Source organism: Fundulus heteroclitus, unplaced genomic scaffold, assembly GCF_011125445.2.
Source record: "Fundulus heteroclitus isolate FHET01 unplaced genomic scaffold, MU-UCD_Fhet_4.1 scaffold_746, whole genome shotgun sequence".
Taxonomy (NCBI): Eukaryota; Metazoa; Chordata; class Actinopteri; order Cyprinodontiformes; family Fundulidae; genus Fundulus; species Fundulus heteroclitus.
The window spans coordinates 1-25,657 of NW_023397193.1; the positions used below are offsets into that span (position 1 = coordinate 1).

Below are 25,657 nucleotides of genomic sequence, written 5' to 3' on the forward strand. Positions count from 1 at the left end.
TTTAGTCCAAACAAAATCTAAAATCATGACATCATGGTTCTGATGTCAAAGCTCCAAATCTGAGGTTTAAAGATGGAAGCTCAGACACAAAGTCTGGTTCTCCTTCTTCTTTTGAACTGGTTGTTCTTCCTGCCTGCTTGTGACCCGATGTTCGTCTTTCAGGCCTGAAGTTGTGAGACTGACTGAACTCTTTCATCATCAGAACATTTCAGTAACAGCAGCTTCAGCCTCTCAGATTGCTACAAACTGAAGGTTCTAAATGGACCTGCTGGAAGTTTCTATCTTTAAACTAAAGTCCAGCTGGTTCTGGGTGGACAGGTCCAGTTAGTGTTCTCTGAGGTTCTGCTGTGGAGTCATGTTACTGTTAGCAGGTGAAGCTGTCTGTCTGCTATGTTACCATGGTAACTGCTGCTGCTCACCTGATGCTCAGGTGGTGCTAATGTTCAGACTGATGTTAAAATGTTAAAAAGTGAAGTTTTCACTGATTCCTCTTTAGTGTTCTTGGTCTCTGAGCGGTTCTGACTCTCAGCAGAGGAACCAGCAGAACATCTTCCTCTAAAGGAGGTCTGGACCTGAAAGGGTTTCAGAAGCGCTGCTTTAACTGAAGGCTCTCTAACAGGAGCCGGCTCCAACATGTGAGCGGGCCGCTGTGTTCAGAACCAACACATCAGAACTTCAGAGGAAATGTTCCCTCCTTCATTCACTACATCTGACCTCACTCTGGATGTTTCTACAGACCTGGAACATGATTCCAGTTTAGACCTGAAAAGGTTTCACACTCAGTTTTAGCTTCATTTTCTAAATAAACCAGAACTTCTCCAGATGGTTCTGAGGAGATCAGCCAGCAGACATCAGGAGGTGCATGAAGTAGTGAAGGAGAGGACAATCCAGACCCAGATGGTACCTGCTGAACTCAGGTTCCTCTGGTCCTCTACACACATGATGGGAATCAGCTTTCTGCTTTACAGACACTGACTGGACCTGAACCACTGGGAACTGACTGGTTCTGGTTTCTCTCTCAGGCTGACTGAAGTCCAGAAGATGGAGGATTGTGATCTAAAGGAGAACAGAGCAGAACCTCCAGGATCCAGCTGTCCATCTATGAGGAGTGACTGGTCCAAAGATAACCCTCCATTCTTCAGTGAAGAACCTGGACCTTCAGAGTAAGAACCCAGTTTCTAACTGATCCATGTGACATGTAGATCAGGGACCAGATCCTCTGCTCTCCACCTTCTCAGACTAGATGTGATCAATTGGACCGTGTCCAGAACTTTCTGGGCTCTGTAGTATTAGTAGTGTATACTATAGAAGTACTTTGTAGAATAATTAATATAAATCTGATCTCATCAGCTCCATTAAACTGTGACATGAGCCTGTTGTCCTGCAGGTGTTGGTTGGACCCATGTGATCCAGACCAGTAGAACCCGGTTATTAAGATAATGTTCAGTTTGGTCCAACAGAACCGTCTGAATGTTTCACTCTGGATCTTTAAACCTTCTGCTTCTCTGCAGCAGTTTGTGTTCAGAGCTTCTTCTCTGGTTTTTATCACAGAGTTTCTCACTGATTGATGTGATCTGAATAACAACATGTTGGTGTTTCAGAGGTCAGAACCACAGACAGAGAGCAGAACCTCCAGGATCCAGCTGTCCGTCTATGAGGAGTGACCGGTCCAGAGTAGACCCTCCAGACTTCAGTCCTGAACCTGGACCCTCAGACTCAGAGTAAGAAACCAGTTTCTAACTGATGGATGTGAGAAATAAAAATATAATATAGACTCAGTCTTCATTTTCTAAATTAAAAGTAAATTAATTTTTATTTTAGCTTAACTTACAGCAACATAATCATAAGCTGTTAGTCAATAAACCAGTAGTATTCATTGGCCTGGTTATACAAACATGTACAATAGTCTTAGTCTCATTGGCTGTAGGTATAATTGTTGGGATGTAAATGTGTTTTTATATGCATAGTGATTCATTTGTTTAAATAATAAGTTTAGGGCTTTATAAACTCATAAGTAAAGCAGGAATGTGGAAGATTATTTATGTTAAGATCTAAAGTAAGGAGAAGGGGTGTGATTACATGTTTTACTTCTTCAGAACAGGAGCTGGACTGCTGGCAGCCAATCAGAGCAGCTGTGCTCCAGGTGAGACTGAACATCTCCAATCAGAACTTCCTTCTATCGTCTCTGTTGAACTAATTCCACGTCTTTAGTTGGGATTTGGGAATTAAATTGTTTAAAAGTCTTTCTGTGATCAATTATTTCCCCTGAATCTCTGGATTTCCAGCTGCTGTAAATGTAACGTCTGTGTTCAACCCAACAACCTATTGGGTTTGCTTTGAAGTGGTTCTGTTTTCAGCCCTTTGTGCTAAATGCATTAAAACTGAACATCTCCTTAAAGCTGCTGCTCATTTTGATGAAAACAAAAAGGTGGAGAAAACAACCTGCTGCACTGCTGCTTTACAGAAAGAGGGAAGGAAAGTCTGAGAGACAGAAACCTTTATTTCCTCTAACAATAGATCCCAGATTACAGGAGATATATTTGTAGAAACATGGAATATTTCTATCTGCTGTTTACTTCTAAAGGGTCAAATCAGTCCCATGTCATTTCTAATCAGCAATTATTCTTTAAAAACATGCAATCCAGTCTCTGAGTGAGAAAAGCATCTGAAATGTGAACACTACCTGATCCAATGAGCTGTTTCTCTGGCAGATTAGAGCATTTCCTCTAGATTTCCTTCATTAAGGCTGAAAATGCTGCCAGGAAACATTTTCTGTCTCTCTGCCTCTTCTGTAGCTGCTGTGTTTGTGGGAGAAGGTCAGATAGAAACAGAGAAATGAGGACAATGGTGACCTGATGCTAAAGAGTTCATGTTGCTGAAAGTTGCTGCATGTTTCTGTCAGCATTTCTTCATCTAATCTGCTTTGTGAATCAGATCCTGACAGAGAACAGATACTGGCCACAAAGCAGAGGCAGAACTCTGCTGTCTGACCATCTAACAAGGTTCTGGTTCTAAGGATGGATCCCATTGGTTAGCATCACATCATGTGAACTAAGAGACCTTCTAATGATAACACCTCCTGATGTTCCAGATGTTTCTGTTCCAACTTCATCACTAAATCATGTTTTTACCTTCAGTTGTCTTTTCTTCTCTGTTCCAGCAGATGTTGGTCTGCAGGAGGTTCTAGAGGAACATAAGATCAGTCTGAGGAGGAGATGTGAATGTGTGACTGAAGGAAGTGATGAACCAGGAAGTAGAACCCTCCTCAACAGGATCTACACTGATCTCTACATCACAGAGGGACAGAGTGAAGAGGTTAATACCCAACATGAGGTGAAGCAGCTGGAGAGAGCTTCCAGGATCCAGAACCTCCATGACTCTCCAATCAGGTGCCACGACATCTTTAAAGCCTTACCTGACCAACATGGAGCCATCAGAGTGGTTCTGACCAACGGCGTCGCTGGTGTTTGGAAAAACCTTCTCAGTGCAGAAGTTCACTCTGGACTGGGCCGAGGGCTTGGAGAACCAAGATGTCCGTGTGGTGGTTCTGCTGTCGTTCAGGGAGCTGAACCTGATCAGAGGTGAGCAGCACAGTCTTCTCACGCTGCTCCATGTTTTCCATCCAACCCTCCAGAAGCTCCCAGCAGAGCAGCTGGCTGCCCACAAACTTCTCTTCATCTTTGACGGCCTGGATGAAAGCAGACTTTCTCTGGACTTCAACCACAGTCGGCTTGTTTCTGACGTCACACAGAAGTCATCAGTCGACGTTCTGCTGACAAACCTCATCAAGGGGAACCTGCTTCCCTCGGCTCTGGTCTGGATCACCTCCAGACCTGCAGCGGCCAATCAGATCCCTCCTTCATGTGTTGCCAGGGTAACAGAGGTACGAGGCTTTACCGACGCCCAGAAGGAGGAGTACTTCAGGAGGAGGTTCAGTGATGAAGAGCTGTCCACCAGAATCATCTCCCACATCAAGACCTCCAGGAGCCTCCACATCATGTGTGGAATCCCAGTCTTCTGCTGGATCACTGCTACTGTTCTGGAGAACATGTTGACCACAGAGCAGAGAGGAGAGCTGCCCAAGACCATGACTGACATGTACTCTCACTTCCTGCTGGTCCAGACCAGGAGGAAGAAGAACAAGTACCATGAAGGACATGGGAGGAGTCCACAGGAGCTGATGGGGGCTGACAGGGAAGTTCTCCTGAAGCTGGGGAGGCTGGCGTTAGAACATCTGGAGAAAGGAAACATCATGTTCTACCAAGAAGACCTGGAGCAGTGTGGTCTGGATGTCACAGAGGCCTCGGTGTACTCAGGAGTTTGTACAGAGATCTTCAAGAGAGAGAGCGTGATGTTCCAGAAAGCAGTCTACTGCTTCGTTCATCTGAGCATTCAGGAGTTTCTGGCTGCAATCTACATGTTCCACTGCTTCACCAGCAGGAACACAGAGAGGGTGGAGAACTTCCTGAAGGGAAATTATCATTACTCTCTGGAGGACTTCCTGTATGCAATCATGCAGAAATCCCTCAGTAGTAAAAATGGCCACCTGGACCTGTTTGCTCGCTTCCTTCATGGCCTCTCTGTGGAGTCCAACCAGAGACTCTTAGGAGGCCTGCTGGGTCAGACAGAGAACAGTCCAGAAACCATCCAGGAAGTCATCAACAACCTGAAGGAGATGAACACTGGTGGAATCTCTCCTGACAGAAGCATCAACATCTTCCACTGTCTGATGGAGATGAAGGACCTCTCAGTTTATCAGGAGATCCAACAGTTCCTGAAATCAGAGAACAGATCAGAGAAGCTCTCAGAGATCCAGTGCTCAGCTCTGGCCTTCATGCTGCAGATGTCAGAGGAGGTTCTGGATGAGTTGGACCTGGAGAAGTACAACACAACAGAAGCAGGACGACGGAGACTGGTTCCAGCTGTGAGGAACTGCAGAAAGGCTCGGTGAGTCCAGATGTCTTCATTAAATGATGCTGATTCAGCGCTATTGTCATCCTGTTTATTCTTCATTATTAAAGTTGCTTTTGGACGTTTTTGGGTCTTTAACTACAAACATTTTATCTCTCTGTCCTCTGCAGGACATTCATCATTCCCTTGCTTCCTTCCTCTCTAATCCATTCATCCTCACCTTATCTCTACTCATCTGTTCTCCTCACATCTCTTCATCCTCCCAGTTTAATGTTCTTCATCCCCTCATTATTGCATTCTTCCCTCTTCCACCTTCCACAGCTTCCTCCTCAAGCCACCTTCAACCTGCTCCTCTTTCTGCATCTCTTTTGTCTAATCTACCTGCTCCATCCTGTTCTGGTCTCCTACATCTGGGGTCCCCACAGTGGATCATTTCATGTGGAGTGAGGGAAGTGATGTTAGAAACCATCACAGGTTTGACATCAGTGACCTTGGCTGAGTTAAAGGAGGGAACAAGGCTTCACTCTCTGCTGATCTCACTGCTCTGCAGCTTTCAGATCTCCAGAGTTGATCACGTCTGTGGAGAGAAGTTATGACATTATTATTATAACATAAGAGCTTCATAATATTTATATTCATCAATCATTTATATAACCCTTTGCATGAATAATAAAGAGGACCAAAGTGCTTTACAATAAAACATACTGAAATGAACAAAGTGAAGCATAAAATTGTTTGCCATTACCCACTGTTTTAATTTATTTAATGTTTAATAAATAACTCTCGGTCTGTTAAGTATTGTCCAGTGAATATCAGCCCAAACAGCTGATATAACAAATAGTTGAAAGGAATTATTCGAGCACTGGCGATCTTTTAACAGCAAACTCTGCATAGACAGAATAGAGTGACAACGTCTCTTCAAGAAGTTGTCAACATTTGATACCTGTTTCAATCCATGCACAATGCAAATCCTGAATTAAACAACATTATTAGATAAGATAACATTTTAAAGAATGATTTTCTCAGTAGAAATCAATCTTTAGGACACTTGATTTTATTAATGCAATCATTCCTCCTGGACGTTAGGTGGCGTTGTAGCGATCGGTCACTTGATGGGTTAACCCTAAAGTTATACATAACACCATTAATTCAAATTAATGTTCCATATTAATGTGGAAATAATGCTCATTGTGCTATCGAATGATGACAGAGTGAAACAAAAAACAAGCATTATGTGTAATGAATTTGCTTTGAGTGAACCAACATTCAGCCAGACTTGGAGCTGCGCTCAAAAACGGTTTTATTTTACAGACTTGAAAGGGGAAAAAACAGGAAAAAAAACTGAGTCCAAACTCGACCGGGCTGGTTAAATGATGATAAGCAGACACAACAGGGAAGGGAGGTACACCGGTCAGAACAGAGTCCAAGGCACACAATCCAGAGTAACCAGGTTCCAGGCTCCAGAGACAGACAGGGCAGGTTCCAGACGGGTAGACAGGACCAAACAGGATCAGTGAGGCTCAGAGACAGAAGGGAGAGACAGGTCGGGCAATAAACGGGCAAACAGGCAGGGACACAGAATAAATGGAAAGCTGGGAGGCTCTTACCCTTGGCTTGAGAAGAGACGTTCTGGCAAAGTGCAGAGAACTGAGGCAGGTATGAATAGGCGGGCGGACAGGTGAGCACGGAGGGACTAATGAACCAAAACCAGGTGGAAGTGATCAAGGAGGGGAGAACTAAAAAGCTGACAGGACAAGTGGACAGGAACAGAAACTACCCCAGATTTAATAAGAACAGAAACAACCCTGAAGTACAAACCTAAAACAGAAGATAAAGCTAAGACTAAAACTTAATAAATAACAGGATAAACTAAAACATGAGGCCCCATGAGGGATTAAGCGGGTCAGAAAATGGATGGATGGATATTTGGTCACCATGGTAACACTGATGATACTTTAGTCTCCATTCATCCAACAAAAACCTGAAGAAGTATCTGAAAAGCGTCCATCATTGTTTATCTGATCATGTATCTATTTATCAATGTTCTCTATGTCCCAGAATAATTTACAGGACAGAGATTGGAACAAGCTGAACAAGCAAAACATCATTAACAACAACAAACTATGGAAGAAAAATAAACTAAGAAGATTTATTATGATAGCAAAAACTGTTGATAGACTTTGTCAGACAGGAAAGGTATTAAGCAGAATATTTCTGATGTTATAGTTGCTTTGAGCTGCACTGTTAACTTTCCAGCAGTGGATGACTGACCTGTTTTAAACATAATTTGAAACATTTAGGGTAAAAATGTGCCGCATAGGTAAAGCAACCATGATTGCTCTATTGTCTCTGTAATTGGAGATGTAAATGAATAACTGATCATTCTGAACTCTCAGCTAAGGGGATGAGTGCAGACTTTGATGGAAGTGAAAAAAGAAGTGAAAAAAGGCGGTACAACTCAAAGAGTGACAATTGGACTTAGAGGAAAGTGATGTGTCAGGAAGTGAGTTTGGAGAAATGTAAGTGGGTGCAGGGCAAATTAAAAAGATGGAATATAGTAGAGGTTGACCGATAAAAGTTTTTAAGGCCGATACAGATTATTCTGACATCAGGCAAACCGATACCAGATAAGGGGGCTGATTATTATTTTTTTGGCCGATTCTTGAAGCCAATACTGCTTTTTCTACTTCCATTTACATGATAAGAATGACACAGTGATAACAAATGTTACACAAGTGTCAATTTAAACAAAAAATTAAACATTTATTATTTTTTTGCAGTTTTGAAATGTTTTTTTTTACTTTCCATTTAAGGCCATTTTAGGTCGCATTTCTGGCCTTCCCACTAGTAATGGTTCAATAGAACTGTAACCATTTCTAGTGTCTTGTTCTCTGGGATTCCAATCACAGCGAGTCGACTTGGAGGCGTCTTTTCAGAAGCCTGACTGTCTCTGATTGGCTAAGGGGTGGAATCACATTTTGCATAACAGTATGCCAGAATTCCACTGAACTTATATAGTGCTTTTCCAGTCATGCTGACCACCCAAAGCGCTGTATGGAAGCTCTCAGATCAATACTGTGGCCCAGCATGGAGGTGGACATTTGTTATGTTTTGTAGTGGACAAGAAAATTCAGACAGACCCAAAGAAATGAGAAGTTATTAATGGAGCTCCGTTTTAATGGCGACGGAAGGCTGCCAGCAAGCAGCACAACAACACCGCCTGGTGAAGATGAAGATGAAGAGAAGGAAGAGTGATTGTCACAACCTGATCTGCACCAGTAGCACGATCCGTACCATCAGCTCCTTTGGGCATGCACAAACACAATACGGTTAATTTTATAACAACTGTAATTATTTTGCACAAAAAATATATTGTATTAGAAAATTGTTTATTAAACTTGAAAAAGCTGAAACCATTTATGCTGTCAAGGCGCCCTCTGGTGGACACATCATGAACAATAGAAGACCTTGTTGTTTATCACTAATTTCAGGACTTACTCCTATATTTCCTTAAACCCAGGTTTAACAGATGTCAGTCTGTTTTATCTGGTATCAGATGGAAAATGAGCTGAATAATATAGCTGAACTAAATTATTTAAAAAATGATTTAAATAACTTGAGGAAAATATGGGGCTGTAGATGTTTTGACTGATGACCCGGGATTAAGTATTCTATGGGGAAGACACAACTATTGTATTGCTAATTTTTAAATGTAGACTGCATGCATGTATAACCCAGTTTATTGTGCATTTATCATATTAGTAATTCATGAAAATGTTAATTTAAATAACTGTTTCTAGTTAAAACTGTATGAGGTGATAAAATAGACGCGTCCATTGTCCAAAAACAAATAACCAAACATTTTATTATATAAGGTATTTCATTATACAAAGCAGGAGCCTGATGTGAAAAAAGCTGAGGGAGGAATTAAAAAGCAAAAAAAAAAAAAAATTACGTGAAATAATCATAGGAGAACTTAACAAAGAATAATTTATCCACTCCTACAAAAGAATGTTTTGACTATGGACAATAAATTGGTTCATATTTTTACCAAAAATCAGGTGAAAGCCACTGGCATATAGATTAGATCGAGCAAATGCACATAAAAGCAGATAATACGTTTTTCAGCGTGCTCAACAGGCTACAAGCTTCTTCAGAACATGAGTCTTCCTCTCCATGACATCAGAAACCAGCAAAGAAGACTTTAACACATTAAGCTGGAACCAGGTGTCTTAACTCTGGAGGAAATGTGTGCTCCACCTGGGAACAGGGAAGCTTTGTGGATGTGACATTGTCTGGGCATAGAGGAGAGCAGCAACACATGCATGTGTCTTTATGTCAGCAGGAAGCACAACGAGATGGAAGAAAGTGGTGGCTTACAATTTATTGTCATTAATTGGGGGAGTCCAAATCTAGCTATGTGGGGCTTTTGGAGTGGACCAAAACAACATTTATATCCATCACCAAGCAAAAGACCAAATAAAAGGCTGGAAATGTTGACAACATTTTTTGCATCACATGAGGCCTTCAGTCTGGTCCAGAAAACTGAGAAGCTTTTCCCAACAAGGTCCGGTGCTTCCTTCTGCGAGCTCCCAAATGCCGCAGATATTCTAGAGAAAGAAGCAAGTCTGTTAGAAAGCATGCTCCCTTCATGCCAGGATCTGCAAAGAAAAATAACCAGCTTTATAAAAATGCTAAAATAATATAAAACCAATTAATTTACTGTACTGCAGTAAATACAGACTTTGTTCAAACATCATTGTAGAGGTTAATCTTCACATTTGTTGTTTCTTCTTAATTTCTTATTTAACCTCTTCGTTTAAATGACTGACACAGAGCCTGTTTTACGCGTGTAACAACCCTATGTCGTATCACGGTCGCGTCACGGTAAAACTACCGTGTTGCTCCGTCCGCCATCATTTATTTTCCCTCCACAACACAAATACAAATTTCTTCTTCACGGGCAATACAAAACCACAGCGCCCTCTACAGCCAAAAATGCATATAACAGCACTTTCTTCACAGAATGTCTCCAAATCTGCAATAACATAACAAATGTACTCGTTCTCAAACTGCTTAATACAAAGCAAAAAACATAACACATTGATACATAACATAAATCAGTTATTGATGTCCAAATTTCACAAAATGGCGCTTACATTCCGGCCCCTAATTGTTACTGCAAAGGCATAACAATTACCAAAAATTACATAAGCGACATTTTCAACCCATTGCTGTTAATACCACTGTGTTTATTAAAAAAAAAAAAAAAAACATAACAGTTTTACAGCTTTGAACAAAATGAATCATTCATCCATTTCCAACAAAAGACACAACTTGTCAATGGGTCTTTCCACGACACTGCTTTTGGTCTTCACAAAAACTCTTCTTACATGACCATTTGAGTCGCATATTGACCTTTCAACCTTTCCCATTAACCATGAACCTCTTGGTGCACTGTCATCCACAATAAGCACGACATCACCAGGTTTCAAGTTTCTTTTCTCAGTTAACCACTTCTGTCTCTCTTGTAACAGTGGAAGATATTCTTTGGTCCAACGTTTCCAAAAAATGTCTGACAAGTACTGAACTTGACGCCATCGTCTCTTTGCATACAAGTCCTCCTTTTGAAATAATCCAGGAGGTAACACAGGTTGTCGTTTCATAAGAAGCAAATGATTCGGTGTTAATGCCTCTATGTCATTAGGATCATTAGAAACTCTTGTGATAGGTCTACCATTTACAATAGACTCCACTTCACAAAACAAAGTGTGAAGTCGTTCGTCATCTAGAGTTTGCTGTTTCAGTAGCTGGGTAAGTATTTTTCTAACAGAACGTATCTGTCTTTCCCAAATCCCACCAAAATGAGACCCAGCTGGAGGATTAAAAATCCATGTGACACCTTCTTGTAAAAGCGACTCTGCAATTTTTACCTTATTCCAACATTCAATTGCTTCACGCATTTCTTTTTCAGCACCTACCAAGTTAGTGCCATTATCTGACCTCATTATAGAAACTTGACCTCTCCTAGCCACGAATCTCCTGAAGGCATTAATACAAGAGTCTGTTTCAAGTGATTGAGCCACTTCTAAGTGAATTGCTCTCGTGGTAAGGCATGTAAACATAACACCATACCTTTTTACATCACTTCTTCCACACTTAACTTGGAAAGGACCAAAATAATCTACCCCTACATTTGTAAAAGGAGGATTGTCCATTTCAAGTCTGTCTGGTGGCAAGTTTGCCATTCTCTGTTCACCAGGCTTACCTGACAGCTTTTTACATTGTACACATTTTGACAATATTTTTCTAAGAGCTGCGTCAGCTTTTGGAATCCAATACCTTTCTCTGAGTTTGGATAGCACTATGTTTCTGCCACTGTGACCTGTTGATTTATGAATGTGTCTGAGAATCAATGAAGACACATGATGATCTTGATGTAGTATTACTGGGTGCTTCACATCAGATGGTAAGGCAGATTTATCCAACCTTCCTCCAACCCTTAAAACACCATCATCCAACACAGGATCTAGTTTCACAATGTGACTAGTCCTTTTAACCTTTTGATCCTTCTGCAAAGTTAGAACCTCATCCTTGTAACTTTGCTTCTGACAGAACTTAACAATTTCCATTTCTGCGTTCTCCAGTTCTGCAACTGTTAAGTAACCTTCAGCTTTGTTTGGCCTTTGCACTTTCCTAGCCCCTTTCCTTTTCTTCTGACATTGATCATCACTAGCTGTCAAAGACTTACGCTCACGTGACAGTTTTTGAAGAAACTGTCTGACTCTCAAAATCCAGGCAACAGCCTTTTTTAGTCTGTACCAGTCTGAATAGTACTGAATGAGTTGACTGACTGGATCAGCTTGCACAAAGTCAACCTCAACTCTCATAACCTTTATCTCTGCATCAGCAGGAATGTCCTGCGGTATTATTGGTGATGCTGGCCAGTGTTCACAGTCCTGTGCTAAAAAGTCTGGTCCTTGAATCCAGGACTTTTTTAAGAGGAACTCGCTTGCTTTCAGTCCCCTAGATGCGTGGTCAGCAGGGTTCAACTCTGAGTTAACATATCTCCACTGACTAACCTTGGAGTTATCTCTGATCAGTGATACTCGATTTGCAACAAATGTCTTGAATCTGGCACTGTCATTTGCAATGTATCGCAACACTGTGGTACTATCAGACCAGAAAGTTGAATCTTTCAGATTCATTTTCAGCTCCTCTCTCATCATTTTGTCAATTTTCACAGCTACAGCAGCCGCTGTCAGCTCTAGTCTAGGAATAGTCGTTTGCTTCAAAGGTGATACTCGTGACTTGCCAATTAGGAATGAACAATGAGCTTCATTTCTCTCATTTGTTATACGAAGATATGTAACTACACCATATCCTCTCTCACTTGCATCTGAGAAATGATGCAGTTGTGCAGATGTTATCTTTCCAAAACCAATTGGTTTAAAACATCTGTTCACTGTAAGTCCTTGTAGTTCTGCAAAGTCCAACACCCACTGTTGCAACTTCTTAGCCATGTCCATTGGAATGTCCTCATCCCATGAGAATTTCCTTCCACACAGTTCCTGCAAAATCATTTTTGCTGGGAGAACAACTGGGGAAAGGAACCCTAGTGGGTCATAAATCGAACTGACAAATGACAAAACTCCTCGTCTAGTTTGAGTCATGTGTTTCTCATTGATTTTGACTTTGAACGAGTCTGTTTCAATGCACCAGTTTACTCCTAAAACTCTCTCATCAGGAAGGTTATCATGTGAGAGATCTAATGCCTTAACCTCTGATGCTCTTTCTGTTTCAGGAATAGAAGCAAGAACAACTCTGCTATTGCTATTCCATTTTGTAAGATGAAATCCACCACTTTCACACAATCCTGTTAGCTCCCTTACCATAGCACATGCCTCCCTTTCATTAGACACAGACAAAAGACAGTCATCTACATAAAAGTTGTTCTGCACTGCACTAACTGCCATAGCTGAAACCTCGTGTGCGGCATCCTGTGCTGTTTTCTTTAAAGCAAAGTTGGCGCAACTTGGAGAAGATGTAGCACCAAACAAATGCACAGTCATTTTGAACTCCTGCAATGGTTTGCTCAAGTTTCCTTCAGGCCACCAGAGGAATCGAAGCATATCTGTATCTGCTGGTGGAACCTTTACTTGATGATACATTGCTTCTATGTCTGACGTTAGAGCAATGTAGTCACATCTGAAACGGGTTAAAACACCAATCAATGTGTTTGTTAAATCTGGTCCTTGTAAAAGCTCTTCATTTAAAGACTTTTCCTGAAATGAGGCTGCACAGTCAAAAACGACTCGAAGCTTTCTTTTCTGTGGGTGGTACACCCCGTGATGAGGTATGTACCATAATCTTCCATCATCACGTTCAAGTTCTTCGTTTAACACAGGAACAGCATATTTTTTATCTATAAGATCAGACATGAAAGCTGTGTACTCCTCATGAAACTCTTTCCTTTTCAACATTTTTCTTTTCAGGCTTTCTGCTCTACGCACAACTAGCTCACGGTTGTTAGGTAACTTCACATTCTGATCTTTAAGAGGAAGACCTATACAATAATGACCGTCAACCTTCTTGACTGTGTTCTTAACAGAGTCCATGAACTGAACATCTTCTCGTGACATTTCATGACGCTCTTCAGAAGCCTTTTCTGGAAAGTCATGATTAAACTGTTTCACACACAACGTTTCAATTTCTGACATTGATATGCGATTCACAGAAACATCTTGTAGTCTTTCAGAATCATTTTTCTTCAAAGGGCCATTGATAACCCATCCTAAGATCGTGCGGACTGCATATGGACCTTCATCTATGCTATGAATGATTTCCCAAGGTTCCATTGCCTTGTGAGCGTTTGCTCCAATCAAAAGTCCAACCTCTGCATCTATTTCAGTCAGTTCTGCTCTGTGTAAATGAGGCCACTTTTCTAAATCTCTTTGCATTGGAATGCTCTCTTTTGAAACTGGAATGTCTTTGTGTGTGTACGTATCAGGTAAGTCAATGTACACATTTTCTTTTACACCACTTACTTCTAAGCCTGACACAATGTAACATGATTCCAGTTTGTTCTGACCCATAGTGCGGAGAAGGATTTGAATTTTCTTTCCTTCTATGCCAAGTTGTCTCATAAGCTTCTCTGAGCAAAAAGTAGCTTCACTTCCATTGTCCAAAAACGCATAAGTATCAATGGTCTTGCTACCTTTCTTGAGCTTAACATGAACTGGCACAATAGCCAATACTCGACTGCTACTACCGGCCCCGGTAGCACCACATGTCCCACCGACAATAGGAATAGAGCTAGGGGCTTCTGCATCTGAACTTTCAGTGTCATCATTTGGCTTTTCTACTGCTACATCCTCTGACTCAGCATAATGAAGCATACTAAGGTGTCTTTTAGAGCAGTAGTCACACTGAATTCTTTTCTTACAATCTCTACTCAAATGTCCTTGAGTCAAACATAAAAAACAGAGACCTTTTCCTTTAAGGAACTCTATTTTCTCCTTGTGAGGCAGTTTTCTTATTTTCTGACATTCGGCAAGTGAATGGCCTTTCTCACAAAATACACACGGTCTTTGAAAAGCATCAACTTTCTGACGCCAAGTGCCTTTATTTGCATCCTGCGACTTTTCCTTAAATGCAGGTGCAACGCTGGTGGCAAATGCACTGCCTTTCGGTCTGAACATCCTATTTGATTTTGTGTACTGCTTGCCTTTGTCATCAACATCTTTAATGTCACCAAATAAAGGATCAGAAGCTATTTTAGCTTGCCTGTTTAGAAACTTCACAAAATCTGAAAACTTAGCTCTTGTTCCAGATTTTTCTTGAATATCAAATGCTGAGACTCTCCACATTTCTCTTATTTTATATGGTAATTTGGAAACTATGACTCTGAGATTTACTGGGTTGTCAAGTTCCTCAAGCTGGTTAACATCTTGCATGGCATTGTTACATCCAGTCAGAAAAAGTGAATAACTATGAAGAGACTTGGCATCGTCTGCCTTCACCTGAGGCCAGTTTACAACCCTCTTTAGGTATGCTGTTGCAATCTTAATCTCATTCCCATAATGATAGTATAAAAGTTTCATTGCCTCATGAAAACCTTTCTGTGGGCTCATATGTTGACAACTTCTTACTAAGTCTCTTGGTTCACCTCGCGTAAACTGCTCAAGATAATAGAACTTGTCACTATCATTATCTGTTTTACTACTGATTGTATGATCAAACGCTCTGAGAAAGGATTTGAACTCTAAAGGATCACCACTGAAAATGGGAACATCCCTCTGAGGCAGATTTGACAGTCTGTGTTGCTTAACCAACATTTCTGTAATGTCATTCTGTTTCAACATTACTTCGCACAAATTAATATTTGTGTCCATTTCAACTCTTTGAGATGTATTCTCCTGTTTAACTTGGTTCTGTGGTCTATATACATGCATATTTGACCCTTCATCTTTAACAACTGGGGTCAAACCACCAAAAGAACTTGCATGTTGACAGTTCATACCTTTTGTTTCACTGTCCTCATACTCTTCCAGAGCCTTTATCTTTGCAGTAGAAGCAGCAATTTGGGTTTCAATTTCCAGCTGCTCCTTTCTTGCCTTTAACTTCAGCTCTTCCAAGTCCAGAGCTTGCTTCTCTTTTAACTTCTCTGCCTTTGCCAACAAAGAAGCTTTTTCTGCTTGTTCCTTGCGACGTGCAGATGACGACGATGCTGTTGAACCACAGTAGCTGGACCCGGCCCTGGACACGAAGGATCCCGGTGGTTTACATCTGGCTCCATCAGTTGTGGATGCGCTGTCATCTGGCCCCACGTCATCCTGTTGTCTTTGCTTTGCTTCAATAATCCATTTTTCAGCATCCACCATAAAATTGCTGAAACTTTCATCTTTGGGCTGATACCAATACATCTGATCAGCAAGTTTTTCTTCTTCTGAAAGCAGCTGTAGAACCTTTGCATTTAACTGAGCAAAGTCACTCTTGAGTTTTGAAAACTCATTTAAATGTTCATCTACATTATCTGCATCTTCGTTATTGTTCATCATAGCACTTATCTTATTCAGCTTTGCAGTCACTTGAGCCAGCTTTGCTCTTCTTAAACCGATTTGTCTTTGCAAAAGGTCTTCCATGCCTTTTTCTGTGTATTTAGGCGCCCTCTTTTGGTCGTCTTCGGTAGTGCAGGCATTTTCTTGCTCCTTAATTTTTTGCGACACACCCTCCGCCATTTCGTTCTTTTATTCTTTACTTTTCATCAACAAGAGTTCGAATTCAATAGTCTATGACACAAAGCATGCCTTGCTTTCCAAATAAGTGCCATCTAATGAAGACTACAGCATCCCAACATTCTTGTTGTCTTGTACTTCTCTTGGCTCATTTATGCAGCTTACCAGTTCGTATTTTATGCTTCTTTACTGGTCCGTTGTGTTGGGCTCAGTCTCGGCTCGCCTTCTTGCAGAGCGGAGGTAGTTTTACTTAATGTAGAGGTTAATCTTCACATTCGTTGTTTCTTCTTAATTTCTTATTTAACCTCTTCGTTTAAATGACTGACACAGAGCCTGTTTTACGCGTGTAACAACCTTATGTCGTATCACGGTCGCGTCACGGTAAAACTACCGTGTTGCTCCGTCCGCCATCATTTATTTTCCCTCCACAACACAAGTACAAATTTCTTCTTCACGGGCAATACAAAACCACAGCGCCCTCTACAGCCAAAAATGCATATAACAGCACTTTCTTCACAGAATGTCTCCAAATCTGCAATAACATAACAAATGTACTCGTTCTCAAACTGCTTAATACAAAGCAAAAAACATAACACATTGATACATAACATAAATCAGTTATTGATGTCCAAATTTCACAAAATGGCGCTTACAATCATGATTAAGCTCTTATTTTGGAGGACAGAAAATGGCACATTGTTACATTGGTGGTCCTGTGTAACACCAATAAATCATTGTAGTCAGTCTTGTGTTTTTCACTGAAAAATATAAAATCATTACTCATCTTCACTCTCAGTTTTCTGCACTCTTAATAACCCCATTTATGCTGCCATCTCTGATGTCTGTAAAATAATCTATAAATCAAACTAAATTAACCATTTCAATCTGACAGAACAAAAGCTAAACATGTTTTCTAGTTGAGATGGTTTAGTAACTGGAATTAAAATAATTTAAAGATTGTGGACACATCAACAAGTAGAATCTTTCATTCTGAAGAATCATTTTGTCCTCTGCCTCTCTGTCTACACACATTCAGTCTCACAGGGATTCATTTTAAGCTCAGACATCTAAAAAAATAACAAAAGCATAAACTTTTATATTTCAAACTGTGCCAAATATTTTAAAAAGCTGAATTAGACTGACTGAAACAGACCAGTGTAACCCGGATAAATAAGAGATGCAGTAAAAAGTCCATGAAATAAACAAGAAGCTATTTATTTAAACATGAATTAAACAACTAAATTCATAAACACAAGAAATAGTTTAAAATTGTTAAATTATTGCTTTATTAAAAGTGTTCATCTTTAAAATGTGTTTATAATGTGTTTAAACATCTATTTGCATAGTTGTATTTCATTTTAATAATGGTTCATGTGAGAAGTGTAATTTCCTACACAGAGGCAGTCAGTGAATGTATCGTGAGTTCGGGTGAGAGAGCGCAGCACGAGAACCCACAGAGATCCGGTTCGGCGGCCATAAGCCAACATCTCCATGTTAAACTGGTATGGAGATAATTTCTTGACAAAACGTTGTAAGTAAAAAAATGTGTTGCACACAAATAAAACTTGTTTTGCACACAAAAAGATATGTTTCACACACAAAAAATTGTTTTGCCAACCTTGCACTCAAAATATCATTTATAAGTTTTCCTCGGGTACAAAACGGTCTGTGCTCGTACAAAACTGCCTCTGCTCGCACAAAGCAGCCTCTGCTCGAGTACGAAACAATCCCACCACCGCTGCGGTAAATTTGTGCCAAAGTCACGTGATGCATTGAGTTGTTGTTGTTGTTGTTCAGACTTCCCGACAGCAGGGGGCGCACCCGAAAGAAACTGAAACGCGCCGGTTTGGCTGAGGAAGAAAGACGTGACACCATAGCTCAGTGCAGCTAACAGCATCAGCACCCCACAGGTAACTTTCAAAGCTTTCCCGGTGAAAAAGTATCAGCTCACTTTGCAGATAGAACATGTAAGATTTCAGTTAAAGGTACTGCTGTGTTACAGTAAGGGACCATGTTACGTTTTAGAGCAAATTACATGAAAGCTAGCCTTAGGTTGAACGCCATGCTAAAACAACTTTTGCTTTGTAATGTAACCCCACTGGTTGGCTTCTCCCTTTACTTTGTTGTCAAATAAATAGTACCTGAGTGGATACCCAGATAAATGCATTGTTAACAGATTATAATGTGTTTTTATGTTGTTTTCAACTGACTGTCTGTTGTTCTTATTGGTGTAAACCTAAATTGGTGTTTGGATATGATAATTTATCCTAAAACTGTTAAACCAATGCATGTATGCTTATGTGCAAAACGGATTCTTAAGCAATTTAAAATAATTGCAACGAGTGGATATTGATTATTTGAAAATTGGTAAGGAAATTAATTAAAAATTGCGTTTTCGTCCCCCTCACTTCAAGTACGGTGATTTATACGTCCATGGATGGGTCAGTGAATGTGGGTTTGTCTTGATGGGACCAATGTTTATTTGGGAGGAGATGTGTCTATGTTTGGCTGTATCTCTCATCGAGGGCGCCTGGACGACCTGTGGCGTTGTTGGGACTTAACAGACGGGATCCCTGATGTGGGTGAAATTTCTAGAATGATCCGTGTAAAGATGTTAAGATGCAAAATGTGAGATGTGACAAAAGTGGACATGTATATGTTGATATAAAACAGCGATTGAAAATAAAAAGTTCAAAAAAATAAAAAATTGCGTTTTCTAACATAAATATGAATGTTACAAGTAAAGCATATAGCAGCAGATCTAGATTATATCTCACTACCTTTCTAACTCCTTAATTTCTTCAAAGTAAAAATGAGGTCATCTGTGCCCAATTGCAAATATGTGTTGTGCACTTAATAAAATTGGTTTGGCCATGGCAAAAACCACAGCTGGAATTGGCCACATGGGCAGATATTTTCTTAAAACGTTTGTTTTGCTCTTGGTAATTATCCTTTACATATCCATAACACATATCTGTTTTCCAGCATCCACTGATGAGGTGAAGGTCATCAAAGTTCTGGGCTGGATGGAAGGCTACCAGATCATCAACCTGCTTTGAGACACGCCGACTTCCATCACAAGACTACCAAGACTTGAACAATTCAAAATTTTATGTAATCTTTAAACATACGGCAGATGATTTGAGCTTGTTTAAAAATAACTTAATATGTAACCGTTTTAGTTCCCAGTATTAACTACTTTGATCACTAACTGTTGCAGCATGTCCTTCATAGCTCTTAGTGGAGCCGTTTAGGCTGGAAAAAAAAGGCCAGGTTTGAGGTTCTAAATTTCCTGACAGTCTTACATGCAGAAATTGTTTTTCATAGTCCTGTTTTTGGCTTCATCCATTTCATCAGCCAGTTTGTTTTATACAGCCCGCTTTATGGTAATACATGGATTGTTTACTGGGAAAAACTTGGAGAATTAATGGAGTTCTTTCAGTCTTGATTTCAACAATAAAAGCAATCCTTGTGGAAAGGTGTATTCACTTTGATTAATATTGGTAAGAATTGGAAATGAAGACTTTATGAAAGGGTATGTTTATTATGCAATGTGGAAAATAAAGGACTGTTTAATTTTCCCACACTGTTTGCATCCTCAGGTTTATTAACAGCTCCATGTGCCCTTTTTTCCAATAACCTCAGCATTTTCAAAATTTTTATACAGTACCATACACATTTACCATCATAATCCCAGCAGTTCTACACTTTTATTCAGTGAATGCACTAACTTAGTTACATTTCCCTGGCTAGATTTTACTACTTAAAAACCTTTTGCAACAATGGTAACCACAATAAGATTAAACCCGTAAAGTGTTGGTCATACTGGAGAGTAGCAACATATATATATATATATATATATATATATATATATATATATATATATATATATATATATATATTCTGAGCCGTGCGATTCAGAATGTCCCAGTGCATCCATGGCTGCCCTCAGTGCTACCAAGTTGTTCAGGGCTCAACACATTGCCAGTTTCAGAAATAGTGACCCCACAGTGTGGGTCATCCAGCAGTCCACTGTTGTCCCAGTCAATATGAGGCAGGCAGAGTCCCTGCAAGAAAGATATACAGAGAATAAAAAAGAGGCCGTGATTCTGTTGCTACAACTTACTGAATATAATTAAATTTATGAAGCTAAGGATGGAAAAGCAAATGACTCCAAAATCCATTAATTATTTTGAAGGACCATAATAAACAGATTTCAAAGAAACCAGTTTCAGTGCCACCTCTCTGATGTACTCAATGTTTTGTTGTATTGGAGTGATCAGATAAATGATCAGATAAATTCATTTCTGGTTTGAAATATACGCATTAATGTGAGAAACTGTATAATAGCCAGCACAAAAAAATCCTTCTTACCTCTGTGATTTCTGGTTCTACCACAGCATGCTGGATGCTTCCCATCTTCCATAACTGACTGAGTGTCAGATTCCCCTCAGTTCTGAGTGAATGGTCATCTCAGCCACTGCTGATGGTGTGAAAACTTAGTTGTAGTCTTGGGACAAATAAATGGTGACAACAGAAGTTATCTAACATGTTTGACAGGTCAAGCGAATTGGTGTCCTCTCCTGAGTGCAGCACATTGTTGTGTATGTTAGTTCCTGCGCACCACACGTCTCCAAAGACGTTTAAATCTGAAAGGAGAGTAAAGATCAAATCATAGTCTAAATACATTATTTTTCAAAAGTCCGTTACACAGCATTTTTAGATCAGAGATAAAACTAAACAGGGCCTTTAACTAAAATTTTACATGATCTATCAGTGAGCTGTTACTTTTTCACCGGGAAAGTTTTGAAAGTTACCTGTGGGGTGCTGATGCTGTTAGCTGTGTTATCACGTCTCTCTTCCCCAGCCAAACTGGTGCGTTTCAGTTTTTTTGGGTGCGCCCCCTGCTGTCGGGAAGTCTGAACAACAACTCAATGCATCACGTGACTTTTGGCACAAATTTACCGCAGCGGTGGTGGGATTGTTTCGTACTTGAGCAGAGGCTGTTTTGTGCAAGCACAGACCGTTTTGTACTCGAGGAAAACTTATAAATGATATTTTGAGTGCAAGGTTGGCGAACAGTTTGCAAAACAATTTTTTGTGTGTGAGACATATCATTTTGTGTGCAAAACAGGTTTTATTTGTGTGCAACACATTTTTTTGCTTACAACGTTTTGGCAGGAAATTATCTCCATAAACTGGCTTGTTTTTGGACTGTAAACAGTAATTTGTGCCGCGGTTTGTCCCCACGATAATCCACAGTGAGTAAGTGTGCTTAAGTCCGAGGTAGAAGACAGAGAAGTTTCTACTCAAAGCTTTTTGGACTGTGTTTTACCGCTAGCTTAGCATAGCAACTAGCCGATGCTAACAAGCTGGCTAATGAACTCTAGGCTGCTGTTCGCTAACTCAGCTGGACATAGGAGCTTGTAGAGTATCTTACATGGAATCAGAATATAGAGTCAGTTAAAATAAATGTTAAAAAGTAAATAATGTGTTTAAATGTCTATCTGGACAGGATTGGGGGGCAGTGAGAAGATAATTGATGGGGATTTATCAGGCTCTAATGAGACCAAACCTGGATTCTGGTTGTATAAAATTCATGTCAGCAGCTGAAAGCCACTTAATTAAGCTTAATAAAGAACAATTTGAATGTCTGTGTATGCTGTGGAGCTTTTAGGACATCTGTAGCTACCTTACAGGTTGAGACTGGAGAACTTCAGCTGAGGCTAAGAAGATTAAACTTGATTGAGCTGTTCATATAATTAGAATATTATGAAAAAGTAGATTTGTTTCAGTAATATCTTTCAAAAAGTAAAACTTGTATATTGTATTCTTTCATTATACACAGACTGATATATTTCAAGTGTTTATTTCTTAGAATTGTGTTTATTATAACCAATAACTAATGAAAACCCCAGATTAAGTATCTCAGAGAATTAGAATAGAATCAGAGCAACCTGGGCTCTCATAACACCTGAGCAGCGCCACAGACTGGTCGACTCCAGGCCTTGCTGCATTGCTGCAGTAATCCAGGGAAAAGGAGCCCCAACTAATTATTGAGTGCTGTACATGATCACAGTTTTCATGTTCATACTTGTCAGTTGACCAACATTTGAGGTTTTCATTTGTTATAATCATTGAAATTCAAAGGAATAAACACAGGGTTTCCAGGGGTCATTAAAAAGCATTAAAAGTCATTAAATGATTTTTTTCAAATTAAGGCCTTAAATGGCATTAAAAGTCATTAAATGTGATTATCGGTAGCTTTAAATGCCTTATTTTTTTTTTCTAAAAAATAAAATAAAAACGTTCATAAAAAAAATTTGTCAGATATATTATATCAGATATAACTGATTCAGCAGCAGAGCCAAACACACTGAACTGCTTCCGGTTGATCGCAAAGCCGGATGTTTTTACTATGTTGGGAAAAGAAGCTCGAGGCGGAGAAAGAGCTAGAGAATGGGGAAAATGGGTGAAAAACAAGGAGTTTTTCAAACATTTTTACCCACTGTGACAGACGTCCCTCTCTCCAGCCACTTGGCCAGCTCCTCCAGGGGAATCCCAAGGCGTTCCCAGCAGAGAGACATCGTCCCTCCAGATTGTCCTGGTTCTCCCCCTGGGCCTCCAGGGGATTACAATTATTATTATTATTAAAAAAAAAAAACATTTTCATGATATTCTAATTATATAACCAGCACCTGTATTTCCTATCAGGGGCCCAAGCTTGTTCTTTAAATCATCACGTCTGATAAAGTTACCACTGGGGTCCAGTGTATATCACAGTGAAGTGATCTGAAGGTCCTGAGAACAGACATGTTCATCCACCTTGAAACAAGTGTTTAAATAATAAAAGTACTTGACTGAATGCCAGTGTGTATCAGTGGTATATTAATGCAGGCTGATTAAAAAATACCAAAACACAGATAATAACAGAATCATAGAGAAAACTCACTGGTTTCTGATCAGTGTGACCGCTGACTGAACAGAGAAGGCATCAGGATTAACTAAGCCTGGCTGTTAGCCTGGTCTGGAGCATGCTAGCTGAGAGAATAAATCACCATGGTAACTGATGTTACTGCTTTTGGGAAACCAAGTCGAGGCTTAATTTAGCCAGGATATCTGGAAAATCCTGGCTTAATCTGTTATCTTGGTTTTGTCAAACAGCCCTCTGAAGAGAATGAAGAGACTCATTTTGTCGTGTCAAACACAGACACTGATGGGAAGATCAGATGATGTCATCACTGTTCAGTCATCCTATTTTATTCTTTGTTTATCATGTTGTCTGGTTTAATAAGAACTACTTTATTTTTCCCTAATCACAGACTTAATGGCTGCAAACTCTCAGAGACTGAATTTGAAGTTGTAGCCTCAATTCTGAAGTCTAACCCCTCTCATCTGACTGAAGTGGAGATAAGAAAGATTGAAGGAGTGAAAGACTCTGGAATGAAGCATCTGTGTGAGATACTGGAGAGTTCAGTCTGCAGAGTTAACATCCTGAGGTTAGTTTTCTTTATTTATCCAACTAACATCATTCACTCATGCGTTAATACTTGTTGTTATAAATAACTGTCTGTGCTTGTATACAATTTTGAAACACTTTATCATGTAAATAAATTCTTTCCTGATTTCAGAATCTCAGAATATTCATATTATATTTACTAACCATTAGGGCTGGGCGATAATTCAATAACAATATCGATCGATAGACGTATGGCGCGATAGGAAAAAATAGGGTCGATAAAAACTTCGATAGACAGTTTTACTTCCTTGCTACAGTCGGCACGCCGTCACTAAGCGCCGCCCTCTCAAACCACAACACATAACACGTGAATATGTCGCAGCAAGTAGCGGCGGAGGAAATTGTCCCAAAACGAGGCTTTACTAGTTCGCCAGCCTGATAGAAATAAACCACAGTGATTTGTAAAACTTGCAAGGAACCGGTAAAAGCAGAGTCTGGTAACGCAACCCACCAGTATTCATCACGTAAGCCGCTCACACCCGCAGCAGCGCGAGCTGTGCGGCTCCGCGCGGCTCCGCGTCGTCGGAATTTTCTGGAAGTTCTTCCAAAACAAAGCAGGTATAGCAGCTAAACTGGGCTCCCTTCTTTGTGATAAAATGACAAAGCGTCCAAGCGGCATAAGGACATAACGCATGCAGTAACGTGCTTCATAGTGATGGATATGTCTGCTGTTCTCTGCAGCTGAAAAACCTGCCACTCTTTATTTAACCAACCAAAGTTGGTTAAATAAAGATTTAATTGGAATTCTGTGTTTGTGTTCTTTATTTAAATCAAATCATTTAGCAATATCATAAAATGTCCAGGCAGAACTGCACATAAAATATGGTTAATTATCGATATCGATCAATATGCATTTTTTTTTTATCGATAAGCTTTTTTTCTATATCGCCCAGCCCTACTAACCATAGTTTATACTTAATGTTTTGGACTGATGTAGAACATTGGCATAAAGGTCTTTCCGAAATACTTCAATCAATAAACTCTGATGATTAAACTAGAAACTTTCAGTTGAAATTAAATATAAAAGGCAATCTGCAGAAAAAACCAACAGAGTAATTCTCACTGCAGCAATATCCCAATCAAACAGGTGTTTGTGTTCATATATGGTGTTTGTGAGAAAGGGTGAGCTGCTCAAAGACAGGATGGGTGTGTTTGATATGACAAAAAATGGCTGATCTGGATGGTCAGATCAAGGCTGCATGGGCAACGTTCTACTAAGAGCTCCTAGCTCCTGTTCCTTCACCTTTCAGCGGGTCAACAGTAAAAACTTTATTGAAAGATGGAATAAAAAATCCAGATGATTATTATTTAGTTCAAACCTCTGAGCTGCCCTCAGGTCTTCAGGAAGGCTGATCCACAGCTGACGGCCAGAGGTGGAGAAAGTCTCCTCATCGTAGGTTTTCAATTCAATTCAATTCAATTTTATTTATATAGCGCCAAATCATGAAACATGTCATCTCAAGGCACTTTACAAAGTCAAGTTCAATCATATTATACAGATTGGGTCAGATTATACAGATTGGTCAAAAATGTCCTATATAAGGAAACCAGTTGATTGCATCAAAGTCCCGACAAGCAGCTTTCACTCCTGGGGAACCGTAGAGCCACAGGAAGAGTCATCTGCATTGTACATGGCTTTGCTGCAATCCCTCATACTGAGCAAGCATGAAGCGACAGTGGGAAGAAAAACCACCCATTAACGGGAAAAAAAAACCTCCGGCAGAACCGGGCTCAGTATGAACGGTCATCTGCCTCGACCGACTGGGGTTACAGAAGACAGAACAGAGACACAACAAGAGAAACAAAAAGCACAGAAGCACACATTGATCTAGTAATCTGTTCTACATTAGATGGTAATAGCGGGTGAGCCGTCTTCTCTGGATGATGTCACAGTTAACAGAACGCCAGACCAGGTGTACCTACTATGAAGAGAAAAGAGAGAGAACAGAAAGTTAAAGCAGAAATGACAACACATAATGTATAATTGAAG

The 25,657-nt window shown here is 40.0% G+C and overlaps 1 protein-coding gene and 2 long non-coding RNA genes across 4 annotated transcripts; 2 read left to right on the plus strand and 1 right to left on the minus strand.

Annotated features, from left to right (window-relative positions):
- Positions 1–587: 587 nt before the first annotated feature.
- LOC118561867 lies at positions 588–2,224 on the plus strand. The gene is made up of 3 exons (XR_004930321.1): positions 588–1,163; positions 1,602–1,721; positions 2,097–2,224. It is a non-coding gene; the product is annotated as an uncharacterized LOC118561867 (long non-coding RNA).
- Positions 2,225–4,408: 2,184 nt separating this feature from the next.
- On the plus strand, positions 4,409–25,046 carry LOC118561864 (NLR family CARD domain-containing protein 3-like). 2 transcript variants are annotated; one of them, XM_036134127.1, is made up of 3 exons: positions 4,409–4,947; positions 23,471–23,647; positions 25,004–25,046. In XM_036134127.1, the coding sequence occupies exons 1-3, from the start codon at positions 4,418–4,420 to the stop codon at positions 25,029–25,031; spliced, it is 735 nt and encodes a 244-aa protein (XP_035990020.1). In that variant the 5' UTR covers positions 4,409–4,417; the 3' UTR covers positions 25,032–25,046. The 2 variants fall into 2 exon arrangements, with proteins under 2 accessions (XP_035990020.1, XP_035990021.1); XM_036134128.1 differs by lacking the exons at positions 23,471–23,647; positions 25,004–25,046 and adding an exon at positions 5,233–5,734.
- LOC118561865 lies at positions 19,673–21,107 on the minus strand. The gene is made up of 3 exons (XR_004930319.1): positions 20,966–21,107; positions 20,523–20,797; positions 19,673–20,215 (listed from the first exon to the last, which is right to left on the minus strand). It is a non-coding gene; the product is annotated as an uncharacterized LOC118561865 (long non-coding RNA).
- Positions 25,047–25,657: the final 611 nt, after the last annotated feature.

Bases quoted from the DNA above. Each gene is read 5' to 3' on its own strand.
- LOC118561864 (XM_036134127.1), top strand. From the start codon at position 4,418: ATGTTCCACTGCTTCACCAGCAGGAACACAGAGAGGGTGGAGAACTTC. The intron at 4,948-23,470 runs GTGAGTCCAGAT...CCCTAATCACAG, and splicing joins AGGAACTGCAGAAAGGCTCG to ACTTAATGGCTGCAAACTCT. The intron at 23,648-25,003 runs GTTAGTTTTCTT...AGCTGCCCTCAG, and splicing joins TGCAGAGTTAACATCCTGAG to GTCTTCAGGAAGGCTGATCC.